Source organism: Eulemur rufifrons, chromosome 28 (assembly GCF_041146395.1).
Source record: "Eulemur rufifrons isolate Redbay chromosome 28, OSU_ERuf_1, whole genome shotgun sequence".
Classification (NCBI taxonomy): domain Eukaryota; kingdom Metazoa; phylum Chordata; class Mammalia; order Primates; family Lemuridae; genus Eulemur; species Eulemur rufifrons.
The window spans coordinates 13974091-13993283 of NC_091010.1; the positions used below are offsets into that span (position 1 = coordinate 13974091).

At 39.9% G+C, this 19193-nt stretch overlaps 1 protein-coding gene and 1 non-coding gene across 2 annotated transcripts in view; both read right to left on the minus strand.

The window, feature by feature from the left end:
* USP54 (ubiquitin specific peptidase 54) overlaps window positions 1-19193 on the minus strand; it is a 118026-nt gene that overhangs the window by 20055 nt on the left and 78778 nt on the right. The window contains exons 4-15 of the mRNA XM_069459992.1: window positions 15861-15995; window positions 14146-14259; window positions 13924-14006; window positions 13404-13509; window positions 13144-13290; window positions 11369-11518; window positions 9139-9307; window positions 7633-7803; window positions 4479-4610; window positions 3919-4299; window positions 3435-3666; window positions 2022-2155 (exon numbers count right to left, since the gene is read on the minus strand). Of these exons, the coding sequence (XP_069316093.1) occupies window positions 2022-2155; window positions 3435-3666; window positions 3919-4299; window positions 4479-4610; window positions 7633-7803; window positions 9139-9307; window positions 11369-11518; window positions 13144-13290; window positions 13404-13509; window positions 13924-14006; window positions 14146-14259; window positions 15861-15995 (1954 nt within the window). The remainder of the gene's footprint in view (window positions 1-2021; window positions 2156-3434; window positions 3667-3918; window positions 4300-4478; window positions 4611-7632; window positions 7804-9138; window positions 9308-11368; window positions 11519-13143; window positions 13291-13403; window positions 13510-13923; window positions 14007-14145; window positions 14260-15860; window positions 15996-19193) is intronic.
* LOC138376703 (U6 spliceosomal RNA) lies at window positions 3096-3202 on the minus strand. The gene has a single exon (XR_011231687.1). It is a non-coding gene; the product is annotated as a U6 spliceosomal RNA (small nuclear RNA).

The following is a 19193-nucleotide window of genomic DNA, read 5'->3' on the forward strand; positions in this document are numbered from 1 at the left end:
ATAATTCATGTTCTCACAACCATTGCGGAGTACTCTCTACCAGGTGCTGTCACTGGGACTTATTGGGGAGCTTCGAGCATGAATTTCCATCATCTCTTTAATGAGTCTGTAAAATGTCCACACTAGTAAAAACTCAACTTTATAAGTGTTCATAGATGGATATAATTACATCTAGAAGGATGTCCATAATAAATTAAGTGAAAAATTGAGTGAGAGAGTAATATATATAGCATGACTTCATTTTACTTTTTTAAAAAATGGTGGTTATGTACGTAAACTTCCTCATGTACTTGTATAAACAAAGAAAAAAATGTAGAAAGATATATACCATAATGGTAACACTGGTTCCTTCAATTTCAGGAGGCAAAAGGCAGGTTATGTAATTGATAAAAACGTTTGTTCTGGCCAGGCATGGTGGCTCACACCTGTAATCCCAGCACTTTGGGAGGCTGAGGCAGGAGGATCACTTGAGGCCAGGAGTTTGAGACCAGCCTGGGCAATGTAGCAAGACCCTATTTCTACAAAGAATTTAAAAAATTAGCAAGGCATAGTGATGTACACCTGTAGTCCTAGCTACCTGTAGTCCTAGCAGGAGGATTGCTTGAGCCCAGGAGTTTGAGGTTACAGTGAGCTATGATCATGCCACTGCATTCTAGCCAGGGTAACACAGCAAGACCCCGTTTATTAAAAAAATAATAATAATTAAAAGGCTGGGTGCAGTGGCTCATGGCTGTAATCCTAGCACTCTGGGAAGCCAAGGTGGGAGGACTGCTTGAGCTCAGGAGTTCAAGACCAGCCTGAGCCCTGAGCAAGTGTGAGACCCCATCTCTACTAAAAATAGAAAATATTAGCTAGGCACAGTGGTGCATGCCTGTAGTCCCAGCTACTCAGGAGGCTGAAGCAGCAGGATCACTTGGGCTTATGAGTTTGAGGTTGCTGTGAGCTAGGATGACACTATGGCACTCTAGCCCGGGCGACAGAGCAAGATTCTGTCTCAAAATAATAATACTAATTATTATTATTTTAAAAACACTTTTGTTCTGTGCCTTAGATCAAATTATAGGGCATAAATAGGGCCTATTATACAAAGAGGATGGTAGGGTGATACAGTGTGTGAAGAATTTTATTGTAACTCCTTACTAAGTATCTTTTACCAGTTGAGGAATCCTGTTGATAGATTCTGCCTAGCTAGTCCAGAATTGAGGACTATTAGGGAAATCATGAGACTCAGTCTTTAGCATACTGAAAAGGTATTGGCTATCTGAAGAGTAGGGAAAATAGGCACATGTGTGAGCACAGGTTTATCAAAGCAATGTTACTAAACATTAAATAAATTTAAAATGTGGGAGATAAACCAAATGTATAATTTCATTGGGAAGCACAAATTTCTTCCACAGGTCTCTAACTATAACTTTCTCCAGCCCAGCATTCCAGGATATCTGTCTTTATAGGCTTTATTCTGCTCTGCCAGATGTCAGCAACCTATAGCACTCATACCTTACAGGGTCCGTGCCTTTTTTGTTACTATTGTTGCATACCTCCCTTCCCACCACCTCTAAGAACTTTCAGTAACTATGAAGAGAATTGGTAGTCAGACTAAGATATATAAGTAGGTGTAAGGCTAAGTTTGAATTGCTTATCTCCCAGTTTTGTACACAGCCTACATGTCCCCCTTTGGCATCTCAATTCATAATACTAAACAATAAGAAATTTCCATTTCCCAAGAGGCTGTCACTACACCAAGGAAAGCCCTAGGATTTATTCTTCCAAGGAACAGAGCTGTGATTAACACTGTACACCATATTGATGTCCCTTCTTGCTCCCACAAGGGCTCTCTCCAAAGTGGAAGGGAACATTCAGGCAAGATGTAATAGAGAAGGAAAAACAGATAAATCCAAAGATGGAGCAACTCAAATGCCTCCACATTTACATTCTGCTGGAATACTCAAACTGCACCGGTCCTCTAACTTCAGATGTGCTCAAATAGAGTTGGTGGTCAAACCCAGAATCATTCTGCTTACCTGATAGGGGCTGATTCTTTGACCAGCCACTCATGGATGCTGTGGAGTCCACCTCCAGGATGCTACTGCTGTGAGACTTTGGGATATGACGCCAGGAAGGGACAAACCCAGCTGATCTCTTAGCACTTGGATCCCTTCAAAAGAGAACCCAGAGTCTAGTGAAAGCATCAGAAGAGTGGTTACTAATAACATTCCCAGGACTAAATCCCTCAACAAAACATTGAGCTAATATAATTAAAGCTTCTGCTTTATGTTTCTGAGAAACGGAAATATCCACTTAATCCTCCATCTTATCCCACCTCATTCACATCTTGTGCATCTAGCATAGTATCTGCCACATGGAGATATTCAAAATCCATTGAATGAATTAACAGACATATTGCTATCATATGTACTGCCTTCCTCTTTCTTACTAAACCTTTGTAATATCTTCTCATAAGTAAAACTGAACAGGGTCCGTGGACAGGGAAGAACCCTGGGGAAGTATGAGGATGTGGTTATCACCTTTGCAGATGACATAATCAATTCCACTCAAAGCAGCTATACTGTTAAGAAAATTGCCTCTGTAGCAATTCAGTAAACACATTGTACAAAGATTTGAAATTTATGGAGCAAACTGTCATCATTATCTTATGGGATTATGGATATCATTGCCTTCATAAAACACAAAATCCCCAAGGACCCTAAAACAAAACGAAACCAAAACTATTCCAAAAGAGAAAGCAAGAATAAACAACAGCTGAGTTTCTTCTCTGATCTTATGATTATATAAGTTTTAATGTACTACTTCACTCTTTCATTAAAAGTTATTTACTAACAATTTTTAAAATAAATGTTTAATTGTATAATTTAAGGTATACAACACACTGTTATGAGATACATGTAGGTAGAAAAAAGGTTAGTGAAGCAGATTAACACATCCATCATCTTGCATAGTTACCCATTTTTTTGTGCATGGCAAGAGCAGCTAAAATCTACTTATTTAGCATGAATCTCATATACAGTACAATTTTATTAACTATAGTCCTCAATGTTTTACATTAGATCTCTAGACTTGTTCATCCTACACATCTGAAAAATATGGAACATTTCATAAATTTTCATGTCATCCTTGAGCAGGGACCACGCTGATCTTCTCTGTATCATTCCAATTTTAGTGTATGTACTGTTGAAGCAAGCACTAAACAATTATTTTATACATAATACAGTTCTTTGAAGTTCTCTTTCCTTTCTCAAGTGCCTTTGCTCTTCCTCCCAGCAGAGGGTGCTGTTGCTATAGAAAGTTGACAGAGCACATAGAGAGATGGTAATAAAGCCCATCCCTCCGCTTGTCTAAGTCATGGTTGAAAGCCCCAAGCAGGTGGCTTACATTGCTGCATAGGACAATGCCTCCATTCAAAGGCCAAACAATACCTGCAGACATTCGAGCTCTCAGGCAAGGCTGCATCCAGGCTGACAGGGCTGCTGCTGTTCCTCTCACTGCTCTCATAGCCAGATTCCATTCGCTGGATTAAGCGAGGGTGCTGCTCTAAAAGGTGAGAGCCTGGCCGTGCTGGGACCCAAGGCTTGTACTGGGGGCTTGGTCCACTACATTTAATGTCATAAGCAGGTGGCTTGCTTAGTTCATCTGGTATAAATTCTTTAGCTATCCCGAACAAAGAACAAGTATGGAAAAGGAGGTAAGATTTAGCATTTGCCTAATATCAAGACCTAACTAATATCGTGCACAGACACACACACCCCCACCTCCAGCTGCTGATTCACTGAACTCATATCCCTGAAAAGCCCAACATCAAAATAAAAATGCCTCTTGCCAGATCTACCAGAAAACCCAGGTTTTTAAAATACTAAATCAACTTTATTTGAAAGCCCAGTTCTTCCTTGATTAACTCCTCACCTGAATCCTCAGAAAAGGGGCTAAGCTGGGTATAGCCACAATGCTTCCTTTTGTCCTTACTAAAGATACTGTCAATATTCAGAGATTCCCGTTTGGGTCTCCATGTTGGACGATACTTGCTGGAAGAACTGGATTTTGATTCACTGCTGGTACTCTCTATTTCCCAGTCACGAGAGTGCAAAGGCAGGTTCCTAGGAGGTTTTTTGTCAGGCTGGTCTCCTCCCCTCCCCGCAAAGGGAGACCCTACATTGGTCTGAGAAGCCAGGGATGGTCTGTTATGGATCATATTGCTGACCGTCTCTTTAAAATCCCTTAGCCTATTGGTGCTGCTGGATGATTTGGAGGAATTCCTAGGAGCCTGCTTCTCTTTCAGTGTTTCTCCTAAAAACACAAAAGAATGAAACAAATATAGATGTTTAAAATGATCACAAATACCCAGACCCCAATGTAGAAAAAGCAAGGAAAAGCCCTTTGAGCCGAAAGGAGAAGCCAACAGTCTGGAGTGTGGAAAAGGTTTGAGAGAGTGAATGAAGAAAAAGAAGCAATGCAGCGTGGCTTGCCTTCACTGTGGTACCCTGAGGCCTGTGGCTCATCGCCTTTCCTCCTAACCCGGCCAGAGCTCCTCTTGCGCTCTATCAGTGACCCTTTCTTGGATGTGTGTTTCTGATTACATTCACTATCAGTCAGGTGTCCTGAAAGAACAAGAAAATGAGGCTAAGCTGGTATCTGAGACTGACCCTCATCCTCTTGAGAACCTAGTCTCCCTTTGGGATTCATGGCAGTGCCACAAATTTAGTGTACCTGTAGATCAGAAGGTGTAGGGACCATGGCTAACTGATATAAATGTAGGAAATCTCTCAGTAGATAAATGCAGAAAAGCCCAGATATTTAATGGGTGCTTCCAAATTTACAATGTTTCCTCAGCAATTACAAATCTCTATCCTACTCATAATCTTTCCCAGTGACCCAGAAGGACTAAGGACATATTTCTAGGTAATTTTTAAAAGATGAAAGTTTTAAAGATTATATAAAAATGTCATATAGCCATATATTTTCATTCTCATAAACTGAAGACAGGAAAACTCTGTCTTCAGCTTATGAGAATGAAAAGAAACTGGGGTTTTCTTTTCTTTATTTGGCAAAACATATCAAGTAAAGGCTGATTTTCAGTACCTCTGGTATTATCCTGGATGCCCCATCCTTTGCCCACAGAGCTCTGATTATACATGGCTTTAAGACCCAGTTCTAAACTTTCCTTAAATGGGGATCATTTAGGCTGGGTGTAGTGGCCCACGCCTGTAATCCCAGCAATTTGGGAGGCTGAGGCGGGAGGATCCCTTGAGGCTAGGAGTTCGAGACCAGCCTGGGCAACATAGCAAGACCCTATCTCTACAAAAAATTTAAAAATTACATGCCTATAGCCCTAGCAACTGGGGAGGCTGAGGCAAGAGCATCACTTGAGCCCAGGAGTTGGAGGCTGCAGTGAATGCACTGAGCTATGATTCACGCCACTGCACTCCAGCCTAGGCAACAGAGTAAGACCCTGTCTCTAAAAAATAAAAAAAAAAAATGTGGATCATTTAAAAGGACATTTCAACTTTGATTAATTTTCATTCCCATCCCCAACCCATGCTTCACCCAGAGATTACACTACATAGATCGTTAATACTACACTGGGAAACCCAGGAGAGCTGGGCTCTTTTACGTAACTTGCCCTGCTTCATGCCCACAGTATGCAAATCTGAGTATGATTCAATAACAGCCAAGGTCAGATTCTAAAGGATATAATCAACTAAACTACTGGAAGGCAGAGATGAATTAAGCAGGTGAATTAAGTTTGAAGATAGGCTTAGAAAAAAACCCTAGGTATTTTCCCAAATGCACTGTGAGCTAACAGAAGTTTGTTTTCATATGACAGTACATGAAAATTCTTACACATATTCAGGTATCAGTAACGTAGCGATATGGATACAAATTTTCAATCAATTGCCCATGTAATCTTTAATTGCTTTTATCTGATCCTTTGCTACCTCTGGGTCCACAAGAAAGATTTAATAAAGGAGAAAATCACGTGGAGTAACTAATCTTACAAATGTTAAACCAATGGGGATGCTCTCCCTCCCTCCCACCCCCCACAAAACCCACAAACCACTAACATCAATTTGACTCTCCTAGAAAACATGCCTCTTATTTTATCCTATAGTTTGGCTTCTCCCTGGTTCCGTTTCAAAAATATGATCTAAAAAACTCACACCTAACACAAGCTATGCAATAGTCATCAAACAAAATCCCACATGAACCTAAACAAACCTCTAGGTCCAACAGCCAATTTACCAGAAATAGAAAACAGAAAAACATGTTAAGTATACTACAGGAATGAAATCAGCAAAATTCAGAATGTGGGAAATCTACAGGATAAACTATAATACCTACTTCTTCAACAATATTTTGCAAGGAGAGCCAGGCATGGTAGCATGTACCTATAATCCCAGCTACCCCAGGAGGCTCAGGTGGGAGGATTCCTTGAGCCCAGGAATTCTAGACCAGACTGGGCAACATAGCAAGATCCCATCTCAAATAATCCCCCTGCCACCAAAAAAACAAACAAACAAACAATTAAATTGCAGGGAAAAAACCAATAGATAAAAGAAATGTAAAAGACTTATAAACCCATGACAATGAGTAGACTTCATTTGGATGCTGAGTCAAACACACAAAACCATGAAAATATTATGATATTTACAAGATAACTGGATATTTGAACACTCATTGGTTACTCAGTAGTTTTATGGAACTATCGTTACTATTTTTAAGTGTTATAGTTCTATTTTAAAAAATGATTTCTTATGTTCAAGTGATACAAGATACTTATAGAAGGAATGACATAATGTCTGAGATTTGCTTCAAAATAATACAGGAGTGGGGAAAGTGGAGGGGCAGGACAGTATTCTATATACTTTTAAATATGTTTGAAATTCTTGATCTTAAAAATTAAAAAAAGCCAACACACAGAGTATAAATGACCAACCTGAAACAATGAGCTCACTAATTCCCAAAGTCCTTAAGAGTATGGGCACTGTTCTATGCCTTAGGTGTTCTACTTCCCATAAAGAACTACATCTCTGCAGTCATTCACTGTTTTTCCTTTCATGCCCTGTATTGATTTCTTCCACTAACACAGGCACTTTCTTCTACAGTCTAACAAAATAATTCAAGAATATTATCTGCATAGAGCTCACAATAACAAACAGGCTATCTTTCATTCTTTTGCTTCTCTCTCCTTCAGGAAGCCTAGCAAGCTGACGAGCAGCTATCCCTCCCCTATCCCATTAATATGCCCTTTCTCTCAAAGCCCTTCACTCCTGACAAAGGCTGGCATGAGAACATGACTAGGTGTTCAGACCACAAGGGTTTAATGGGGCACCATGGGAAGGACAGGAATCAAGAGGACAGCACCAGAAAAACAAACTTTAGAATAATCACATCAATATCACACTACAATGGTCCTTATTGATATGCTGCTATTGACAGGAGTATGTGCAATGGAGCATCATTGTTCATTCAGAGCTATGTTGCTTCTTTGTATCCCACTCAATTACCCAAATTCTGTGCTTTTCTGCCTTTGCATGGCAAACATTTCTGACTTGCCCCAGTTTCTTTCTCTTGGGAGACCTTCTATGAAGGAATTAAATTATCCTCTGTATAAGTCCCTACCTGTGTCCCGACTGCTCTGAGACATGGAATCATTCTCCACATTATAGATGACTGTCCCCTGAGAATCAGAAGAGAAGTGACTGACCACAGACTCATGGTGAGAGTGTTTGTAGGGATAGCTCTCCGTTGAAGAATCTGTTCGAGTGTCACTTGAGATGGAGGGCTCCCTCCCTGAGGGAAGGAGGAGACACATATGCAAAAGTAAGGAAAGAGGAACAGTAGCAGAGAGAAGGAAAAGAGATGGACACAACAAAGGTCCTTAAGGCAAGAACTTCCTAGATGGAAGTGTGAGAAGGATATACCATAGAGCCATTCTTCCCAATACCCAACTTCCAAATAACCCAGACACACATAAAATTCCTCCCACCTCTGCCCCTACCTTACTGAAGCCCTCACTTTGCCTGCCACTGTGAAAAACTGTGGAGGTTTTTAGAAAACCTGGGGGGGCAGGAAGTGGAAGAAATGAAAAGGTGAAAAGTAAGATCTATTTAGATGGAAAGTCTGGCCAACCTGTCATATATAACTAGTTGTTCCCCTATCCCATAATCTTTTTCCTGTACTGTTAGGAATAGCACTTTAAAAATTTAATTGATATTATATGGATTTTAATATCTCTGAGAAATTATGGGGCTGTTATTTATATTAATACATTAGTGTGAATCAGTTCAATCAGACTGCTTTCCTCTGAACACCTAGCGGAGATAAGCACAACAGGACAAATGGGTGTTTGACTGAAGCGAGAAGTAGACCAGGTCTGGGTAGGGCATAAGAGTAGGAAGAAAGCACTAGGTACCAGCAAAGGAGAGGGAGAAAGGTTTAAAGTCAAGTATCTTCTCTTTCAAAATTATACTAAGGGCCAGTCCTAGATCCAGAAGAGTAAAAGAACATTTCTTCTTCTTCCTTTTCAGAAATCAAGCCAAAACTATTAGGGTATAATTCAAATATATTATAAGCCTCTGTGGGCCAGCCTAAGAGTTTATCCATCAGGCTGAAAACCATTTCTATAGGGAAACATTATTTAAGTTCCAAACAATTGACTTAAGAAGTGAACAACTGATTCATAAACCAAGGAATATCACTACTGCATTTGGAATTTTTAAAAAAATCTTTTATCCCAAACAAAATAACCAGCTTTGAAGTGACTCAAATAATTTTTCTTGTCTTAACAACTCACTTAAGTCACTGTTAAATTGCTAATAAAAAAAATCAGTCATCTTTACCAATATTAGAAGGCTAACTACCAAACCTCACAAACTTAATGTCTCAGTCTAAACATAATATCCTTCTCAGTTTTGAGTTGGGGCCAAGTGATTTAGACAACGCACTCTTAAAGGCTGAAGAAAACAAAGCCCACCATGAGGAAGTTAGGCTTCAGCACAAGTTGGCACTTCTTTCTTGCCTCTAATGGGTCTTTCTTCTCCAAGCTAGGTTATATGCCAGTGTGAGTCCCAACTGTCTGATCACATGCAATGGGGGAGGGGAGAGGTAAAGAGGTAGGCTGCTCACCTGAATCTTCACTATCATAGCATGTCCTGCTGTATGACTGGAACTCTGCTTGGGGAAGCAGATCCTGGGTGGACACTGGGGTCCCCTGGGGATCTGCATAAAGCAGCAGCAAGGGCTGATAATGCCCCTTGATGCATTTGGTCACCACATCCTTCCATTTGGGTCCAATCTGAACCAGAAACAACCAGAAGAACATGACAATTATACTTCACATCTACAATTCAAAACATAGCTTCTTGTTCTGCTTTTCTAAGGAAAATAAAAGAAATGAAAAGACAAGAATTGGGAAAAGAGACAACAAAAGGGATCTTAGACCTCGACACATTTTTTATTAATTTTTTTTTTGCTAAATCCTTTTAGAAAGCATTAAAATCCTTTTAAGAGAAAAGAAGGATGAATAAAATTATTTTTATGTCTGTGAAACATCAACTTGGTTATAAAATATATATAAAAGTTCTCAAAGGTGGATATTTTATGTGAAGGAAGTATAGCAGTCTTGGTGACCAATTTCTTCTGACAGACTTCAGATTGAAGACCTCACTAGAAATTTGCATTTCCATAATTTTCTCCTAAATATTAAAATCACTCTAATGAAGCTGAGGAGCAGACAGAAACACTCTCGCAGACTGGCTCAGAATACATGACTTCCAGTTTCAGAGTTCACACATGGCAGGACATAAAATGTCAAACTGCTTAGAATAGACAGCTGAACTTCTCGGCCTTAGTGGTGTGCTGGATACAACTCTGCCACCACAGTGTATAAAAGACTGACAAAACAGCCAAGGAAACAAGCCAACCAATCCATCCCCAAACTCACCCCATCTTGAGGAGCTTGAACCAGTCACGTTTCTTAGATGATGTGCTCTTAGAGCTGAACAACTAGCATAGTGATTTGTCCATAATAGATGTTCAGTATATTTTTAACTGAGTTATCGTTATTTTAATTAAAACATTTATGTGCTTTTCACATGTATATCTTATTTAATACCTTGTAAGGGTATTTTTCAAATGAAAAACCTAAAGCTCAAAGAACTTATATAAGTTGTCCCAAATTACAATACCACAAAAGATACAAAGAAGAAAAGAATGAGGGAATTTAACAAAGACTTTACTATTTGTGGAACACACTGCTTAAAGTCCATGGATTGGTGTAGATTATAGTCATACCATATCCCCCTAGCTGCTAACCTTATCATAAGGGGCTTCCTAACTCATGCAGGTAATCTAAACTACTTCAGCCACAGACACTGTGGTTTAAACAGTACCAAGTTTCCAGCTTTAAGTATAATTATTGCCCTACTTTCCCTACACAATCCCAAAAAACATATTAATCTGTGATAGGGCACTTCAGGGAGATAAGAATCAATGATGGTCAGGCACGGTGGCTCACGCCTGTAATCCTAGCGCTCCGGAAGGCCAAGGAGAGAGGATCACTCAAGGTCAGGAGTTCGAGACTAGCCTGAGCAAGAACAAGACACCGTCTCTACTAAAAATAAAAAGAAATTAGCCAGACAACTAAAAATATATATAGAAAAAATTAGCTGGGCATGGTGGCACATGCCTATAGTCACAGCTACTTGGGAGGCTAAAGCAGGAGGATCCTTGAGCCCAGGAGTTAGAGGCTACAGTGAACTATAATCTTGCCACTGCAGTCCAACCTGGGCAACAGAGTGAGACTTTATCTCTTAAAAAAAAAAAAAAAAAAAGACTGGCTGGGCACGGTGGTTCACGCCTGTAATCCTAGCACTTTCGGAGGCCGAGGTAGGAGGATCGCTTGAGGTCAGGAGTTCGAGACCAGCCTGAGCAAGAGCGAGACCCTGTCTCTACTAAAAAAAAATAGAAAGAAATAATCTGGACAACTAAAAATATACATAGAAAAAAATTAGCCAGGCATGGTGGCACATGTCTGTGGTCCCAGCTACTTGGGAGGCTGAGGCAGAAGGATTGCTTGAGCCCAGGAGTTTGAGGTTGCTGTGAGCTAGGCTGACGTCACGGCACTCTAGCCTGGGCAACAGAGCAAGACTCTGTCTCAAAAATAAATAAATAAATAAAGATTGATACCCTCATAAATTCAATGGACAGAAGAATATAAAGTATGTCTTATGTCTTACAGAGCTTTTGGGGGGAATCACCATTCAAAATTATGAAAATTAAACACTGAAGAAATATAATTATCCTTGGTTTTTTGTCATAATCACCAAACACTTCAAGAAGGCTTGAATATGCCTACCTCCTTGACATGAGCATCATCAAAATACATCCATTTGCGGATCTTTGTTTGAAAAAAGAATGTAGAATAATGTTTGCCATAGTAACAGATCATTCCAACTAAGTACAGTTCAGATTGCTTGGCCCGGTCGTCTGTCACTCTGAAAAACAGCTGTGAGGAAAGAATAGAAAGGAAAGAACAGTCAGATAATCATCTCACATCATCTCTCAGCTCCAGATTCCATCAACATTTCTTAATTAAAGCACTGACTTGCTTCTCCCTCCAGTCTAAGATTTTTTGCTAGTCTAGACTAATCATTAGCAATTAACCTATGAAAACAAAAAGTAGGGAAAAGCAAGACGGATAATGGCCAGTAAACTTGTAGGTGTGATGTTTCTTCATATCTTTCTTTTATTTTTAAATTGTTTTAGAGACAGGGTCTCCTCCTGTCACCCAGGCTGGAGTGCAGTGGCACAATCACAGCTCCCTGCAGCCTAAAACCCCTGGGCTCAAGCAATCCTCCTACATCAGGCTCCCAAGTAGCTGGGAGTACAGGTGCAAGCCATCACACCCAGCTAACATACCTTTCAATAATATTTTCTTACTGGGTCTCATCATAAGAGGAGCCAGGAAAGTTAAAACAAAACAAAACAAAAAACCAACTCTTTCTAGTTTCAAAAGTTTTTTATCAGCTGGCCGCATAAATAAACTTTCCCATTGAGAACCTAAGTAGGGGGTAAGAAAGCCCTGAGAGAGAACAATACAGCCATGCTGGTTTATCAGCTTTTCAATTTCTAGGTGCCTAGCACAGTCCTAAGTGCTAAGAAACATAAAAAAAATTTTTTGAAGAAAAGGATTCTGGCCTTGAGGAACTTATTTGGTTGAGAAAACAAGCAAAAATTAAACCATTACAGTATAGAATATGTAGCCTACAGGAATTTAGAAAAAAAGGAGATTTTATTGTCCACAGCCTACTCAGGTCAGATTCTTTGGGAAGGAGACCTAAAATAAGATCCCATATAGTTCATTTATTCTCAGTTGTGGCTTAATGACATTAAAAAACAACAACAAAAGCTCTCCTTAGTCACAGGACTATCCCAGGGGAAAACCAGTAGAAAGGAAACCACAGAGTTTCTGGTTCTTCTCTTGAACTGAAGGAAAATCCTGGCTGTACCTATACTAGGGCATGGAGCTGATAAGGTAGAGACCCAGGTCTAAAGTCTTTTTCCCTGTTTCTCTGAATAGATGTACAGAAAACCACTGAGCCACTAAATTCTCTTCCAAGCAGCTTCATTACCTTCTCAACAGACATTGGTTCCTCACTGTGAATTTCCTATTTTGGGGCTCAGGTCACCAACTTTTATTTCCTTCACCTCCCATAGTAGTTCTAGTCAGGATAGTCCACTCCTTTGACCTTAAACCTCCCCTAGTTGAATACACTTCCCTACTGTATACTGGCATAAACTCATAATGAGTATTCGATAACTCTATGAATTAACTGATTGATATTTATCAGTAGCTAAGCTCTGCCTGTCCTTTCTCTCAAGGCCAAAGTCATCCCATTTCTTCTAAAAAAAAAAAAACAAAAAAAAACACCTTTGCCACCTATGCAAAGGAGGTATGTGAGCACATAAATGAACGCACATTTATCTGTACACAAGTATACAAGTTTATCTGTCCAAAATTCCGTAATACTTGTCATCTAGGACATGCCTTTTCATTCAGTTCTCACTGCCCTTAAGCAATATTGAGACACAAGAACTCTTACGTCAGAGATAAAGGTAATTAACACGCACATCACCCAGCTTAAGGCAGGTACCCAGGCTGTGGATAACATCCTCTGCCAAGTCTGAGTGATCCGAGTCCCATACCAGCCCGATTGTGATAATCTGTGGAGCATTCATTAATACTCGGCGAATTCGGATCCTCTCTCCACAGTTGCTCTGAAATACATATATAAGGCTAGTTCAACAAGTTTCCTGAACTGGCTCTGCCTCAATTCCACTAATCCCAGGGTTCCCCTTCCTACTCAAAGTCCCAACCCAGCTTAACTCACCGGGCAGTTCCGCAGATCCCCCATGGTACTGGCATTCTGTAGCAGCTCACCAAACATACTTGGTGAAGGTTTTTCTCTTCTTTCCAGCATACAAATAGCCTGATTGCTTCAAGATGGAGAATGGAAGGGGGATGATGGTGGGAGTTGTACTGAGTTACTGCTAAATCAAATATACTATTCATGTAAACTCCTAACTCACATGTTTGACTTTCTGCCTCTGCTCACCATACCAAAGCCCCTTGTTCTGACCAGGCTTAGTGTCTTACAAACACAGTGAGTAACTCTACCTGTCCCAAAATCCAAAGCTCATAAAATCCCTATTCCTCCATAACTGAGCCTAAGAAAAAGGGGGACATGGGAGAGGAAAGGAGAAGAAAGGTTATTTTTAAATTCCTGTTCTGAGTATCCACAATATAGCATAGACTCAGCAATAAGGATATCAGCTATTTGAATGCCTTCAGAAAACTCAATGAACTGGACGAGTGCCTAAGGGTACAACAGAGAACCCTGTAAGACTCACCAAAGGGAAGTGGTAGAGATATAATGTACCATCTGGATGAAAGGCAGTGGATCAGATGTGGCGCCACAGCTAGTACATACACACTGAACCAGGGAGAAAAAAGCAAAACCAAGAAGCCACAGTCATGAACTGTTTTGGCACCCATTTAACACCCCACAACCCAGGATAAAGTGTTCTTGAAGAAGAGGACTAAGAAAAGATGGGGATAGAGATAGGGTTCACCTGCTCAAACAATGTCATTGCAAATTTCTGGTGGGAAATGCAGTGTTGGGCAGTGCATATATCCTCTTTGGTTTCATCAGCAATGTGGAAGTGAATTCTCATCAGGAGGTTTTCCTGACAGGGAAAGAACAAAAGCAGTACACCAACAATACTTAACAGACAAATATACAAATTGGTAAGCAGCTTATCCAGAGAAACAGCAACCTTCCTGGAAGTTACAAATACTTCTGATTTTTTAAAAAAACTTTTTACTTTGAAATAATTATAAATTCACAGCAGGTTTCAAAAAATGTACAAGAGGTCCCATGTACCCTTCACCCAGTTTCCTCCAACAGTAACCTAGTTTCCTCCAACAGTAACCTCTTATCTAACTATAATACAATATCAAAACCAAGAAAGGGACATTGATAATCCACAGAGTTTATTCAGATTTCACCAATTTTACATGCACTCATTTGTGTATGTGTGCATTGTGTGTATGTGTGGCTCTATGCAATTTTATCACATGTACAGTCATGTAACCACCACCACAATCAATATAGAACAGTTCCATCACCACAAAGGCTCCTTCATGCTACCTCTATAGAGCCTTACCCATCCAACCCCACTTCTAACTCTTTAGCAATCACTAACCTGTTCTCCCATCTCTCTCACTGTTATTTCAAGAATGTTGCATAAGTGGGATCATATAGTACATAATCTTTTGATACTGCACTTTTCACTTAGCATAATTCCCTTGAGATCTACACAAGTTGTGTAAATCAATAGTTCTTTTTTATTGCTGCATAGTATGCCATGATATAGAAGTATCACAGTTTGTTTAACCATCTAGCCAGGAGGGACACTTGGGCTGTTCCCAGTTTTTACTATTATGAATAAAGCTCCTATGAACATTTATGCACAGGTTTTTATATAAACATAAGTTTTCATTTCTCTGGGATACATTTCCAGGAATGCAACTGCTAGATCATAAGGTAGTTTGCATGTTTAGTTTTTAAAGAAACTGACAAACTATTTTCCAGAGTAGCTATACCATTTTACATTCCCACCAGCAATATATCAGTGATCCAGTTTCTCAGAAATACCTCTAAGTTTGGCCCTATGATGGGATGTATATCACTCTCAGAGTTTCTAAATGGATAGAAAAGATAGAGAGAGAATCTTTTGAAGGTTGATGGATAGAACACAGAGTTCAGAAGAATCAGGGGCACTGGAGGAAAGGTGGATATCTATTAATACATAGCATACCACCCTTGTGCTAGGGACTCAGTTAATCCCTGTTTAATTATCTTTAGAAATGGAGAAGTTATCAAAGTGTGGTCCCCAGACCATCAGCATCAGTATTAGCATCAGAAATTTGTTAGAGATGAACATTCTGGGGCTCCACACCAGACCTACTGAATCAGAAACTCTGGAGGTACAGCCCAGCAATTTGTATTTTAATGAGCCCTAGCTACTCTGAAGGTAAGAGCTGCTGTTTTATGCAATGTCAAGCACAAAACAACCCCAAGCCTAAAGGAAAAAATAATAAACCCCCTAGGCAATTCATACTGCAATAAGAGACACTTTAGAGCTCTGAAAAACTATAGAAATCCCTCCTAGTTCTAACTGCAGAGGTAAGGGCACACTAAATTCCACCTTAAAGTAGCCAGTCCCTGATGGAGACCATCAACACACCCACCCCATATCAAAGAGGGCCAGAGGCCAGCACTTACAAAGCACTCCGCAGCATCATCCATAATTCCCAGCTGGAAACGCTGTTCATCCTGGAAAGTCTTTGCCAGAGCACTGCGGAGAGTGTCAGATGGAAGCACTTTTTCACTACTACACTGAAACTGGTTAAAGATACCCTGTAGGGAAAAGGTTAGACAAGAGAAAAAGTGCAATGCGGTTATTAAGCTTCTACACATTCTAGTCTGTCATGCTAGCATCTCCACGCTGATAGCTATGGAACCAAATGTGCTTCCCATGGATTGATATGGTTGCAGACAATAACAGAAAAAAAAATCAAAAGTAAGAATCTGTGCTAATAATGATCCTTACTCCTACAGCCGAGGGTGATGCTGTCAAGGACACATTAGGAGAACCCATTGTCATGAATTAACGTAATACAGTTACCTCATTTCCTCTCATACAGACAGAAGTATATGTTTAGGTGAAAAAGGATAAGTTACATATGGATTGGCAAATCATTCCCTGGGGGCTCATCCTATAAAACTTGGCTTCCCTCTCTTTTAAATTTTTCAGCTAATATAAAATTACCAAAAAGTACAAAGAATACAACCAAAACCTGTGTCTAACACCCAGAAATAAACATCCCATCAGGTTTACTTCCAGTCTACACACTCCTATTCAAGACTGCCCACGCTCACACTCTATCATCCCACCATCCTCTTTGTATTAATATAACAGGCCCTATTTATGCCCCACATTTTGATCTAATCATTCTGTTAAGGCACAGAACAAACATGTTTTGTTTTGTTTTTTAATAAACAGGGTCTTGCTCTGTCACCTAGGCTGGAGGGCAATGGCACAATCATAGCCCGCTGTAACCTCAAACTCCTGGGCTCAAGTGATCCTCCCATATCAGCCTCCTGGCACCACCATACCTGGTTAATTTTTAAAAATTTTTTGTAGAGACAGAATCTTGCTATGTTGCCAAGGCTACTCTCAAACTCCTGGCCTCAAGTGATCCTCCTGCTTTGGCCTCCCAAAGTGCTGGGATTACAGGTATGAGCTATTGCGCTCAGCCAAGACTGCCTGACTCTCTACCAGCCACTCAGTATCATGAGTTTGTTGCGGAACCTCCTGTTTTTAATACTCTTACACATATGATCCCTAAATAATACATAGTATACTTTTGTGTGTATGTATGTGTATTTTTTGTTTATATAAAAAGTATCACACTGAATTTTATCTGTGGGTTGTTTTTTTTTTAATTCAGCATTGTTTCTAAGATCTAGCCATGATGATATACACAGACCTGGTACATCTATTTATCCATTTCTTTATTGACAGACATTTTATCAGTCTCTTTTTTTTTTTTTTTTGCTGTTATAAACAGACAATGCCAACTTATACTTCCACCAGTATATGATACAAATTTCCTCATATTCTTTTCAAAAATTAATACTGTCAGATTGGTAAATTTTAATCTTTCTACCTACATTTAGTCTTTCTGGGTTCTTTGTAAGTATTACTTGTTGCAAATATCTTCTCCTAGTCTACTAATCTTGGTTATAGTGTACTCTAATGCACAGTTTTTTCTTTTGGTGTAATTAAATATATGTATCTTTTCTATCTTTGCCTATACCTGAACCCTGCTTAATACAATGTCCAGAGAATAAAATCAAACGTGGCAACAAGTGGCACCTAGCTTGCTGAGTCCCTCTTAGGTGGTATTGGACCCTCTCCCAAGAGTAGAATGTGCTCCTTGACATCATGAATCCCATGATACATGACTTACTCAGCAATGTATTACATACTAACAGGCCAGAAGAATGTTTCTTACTCCAAATTATTAGTAATTTCTACATATTAAAAAAACTCAGTGTTATTTTTCAGATACATTACTAATAAGACCAGAAATGAGACCCCACTTTACAAATCTACCTATGTGATCTAAGAACAGGAAGCCCCACCAACCTTAAGTGGTCAATTCTTAGTTCTTATCTTACTTAACCTATTAGCAGTATTTGACTCAGCTGATCTTTAAAATACTTTCTTCACTTAGCTTCCAGAGCATCACATGCTCCTGGTTTTCTTCCTGTCTCACTGGCCACTCCTTATCAGTCTCCTTCACTGATCCCTTTTCAATTCCAAAATTCAGGCCTTAGACCTCTTGATTTCCCTATAGTCATTCATACTCTTAGTGGTCTCATCTAGTATCATGGTTTTAGATACCATACATAAATTGATAATTCCCAAATACACATTAACAGCCCAAATCTCCCTCCTGAATTCCAGATTTGTATATCCAATTACACACTGGATATCTACATTTCAGTATCAATAGGCGTATCTCAAATTTCACATGCCCCAAACTAAATTTCTTCTCTTTCCCCCTAAAATCAGATACATCTGCATTGTGCCCCACTTCCGTAAATGACAACACCATCCTTGCAGTTGTTTAGGCCAAAAACCTTGCAAGTCGGCCAGGCACGGTGGCTCACACCTGTAATCCTAGCATTCTGGGAGGCCAAAGTGGGAGGATCACTTTGAGGTCAGGAGTTCAAGACCAGCCTGAGCAAGAGAGAGAGACCCCGTTTCTACTAAAAATAGAAAAAATTAGCCAGTCAACTAAAAATAGAAACAAAAAATTAGCCAGGTGTGGTGCCTCGCACCTGTAGTCCCAGCTACTCAGGAGGCTGAGGCAGGAGGATTGCTTGAGCTAAGGTATGTGAGGTTGCTGTGAGCTAGGATGACGCCACAGCATTCATTCTAGCCCAGGCAACAAAGAAAAACTCTGTCTCAAAGAAAAAAAAAAACCTTAAAAGTCTTTCTTTTCTTTTTGGAGACACAGTCTCACTCTGTTACCCAGGCTAGAGTGCAGTGGCATCATCATAGCTCACTGCAACCTCAAACTCCTGGTCTCAGGCGATCCTCCTGCCTAAGCCTCCCAAATAGAAGTCATCTTTGACCTTTCTCTTGCTCTCTAAACTCACATCCAATCTATTAGCAAATCCTCTTATTTCCACCCTCAAAATTCATCTAGACTTCACACTCCTCACCACCTCATCTGCTATCATCTCATCTCTTCACTGGATGACTGTAATAGTCTGCTGACTGATCCTCTTGTCTCCCTGAGGAAAGACACAGTAGTCTCAACACAGCAGTTGGATGATTATTTAAAAATATAAATCAGATCATGTCATTCCTCTGCTCAAAACCCTCTAAAAGAGTCCCATTGCATACACAGTAAAAGCCAAAGTAGTAAATCCTTAAAAAATCTGGCCTGCTATTTTACTTCTGGCTCTTTCCACACCAGCCACACTGGCCCCTCTCCATGCCCCAAACCCACCACACATGGTCTGGACCCAGGGCCTTTG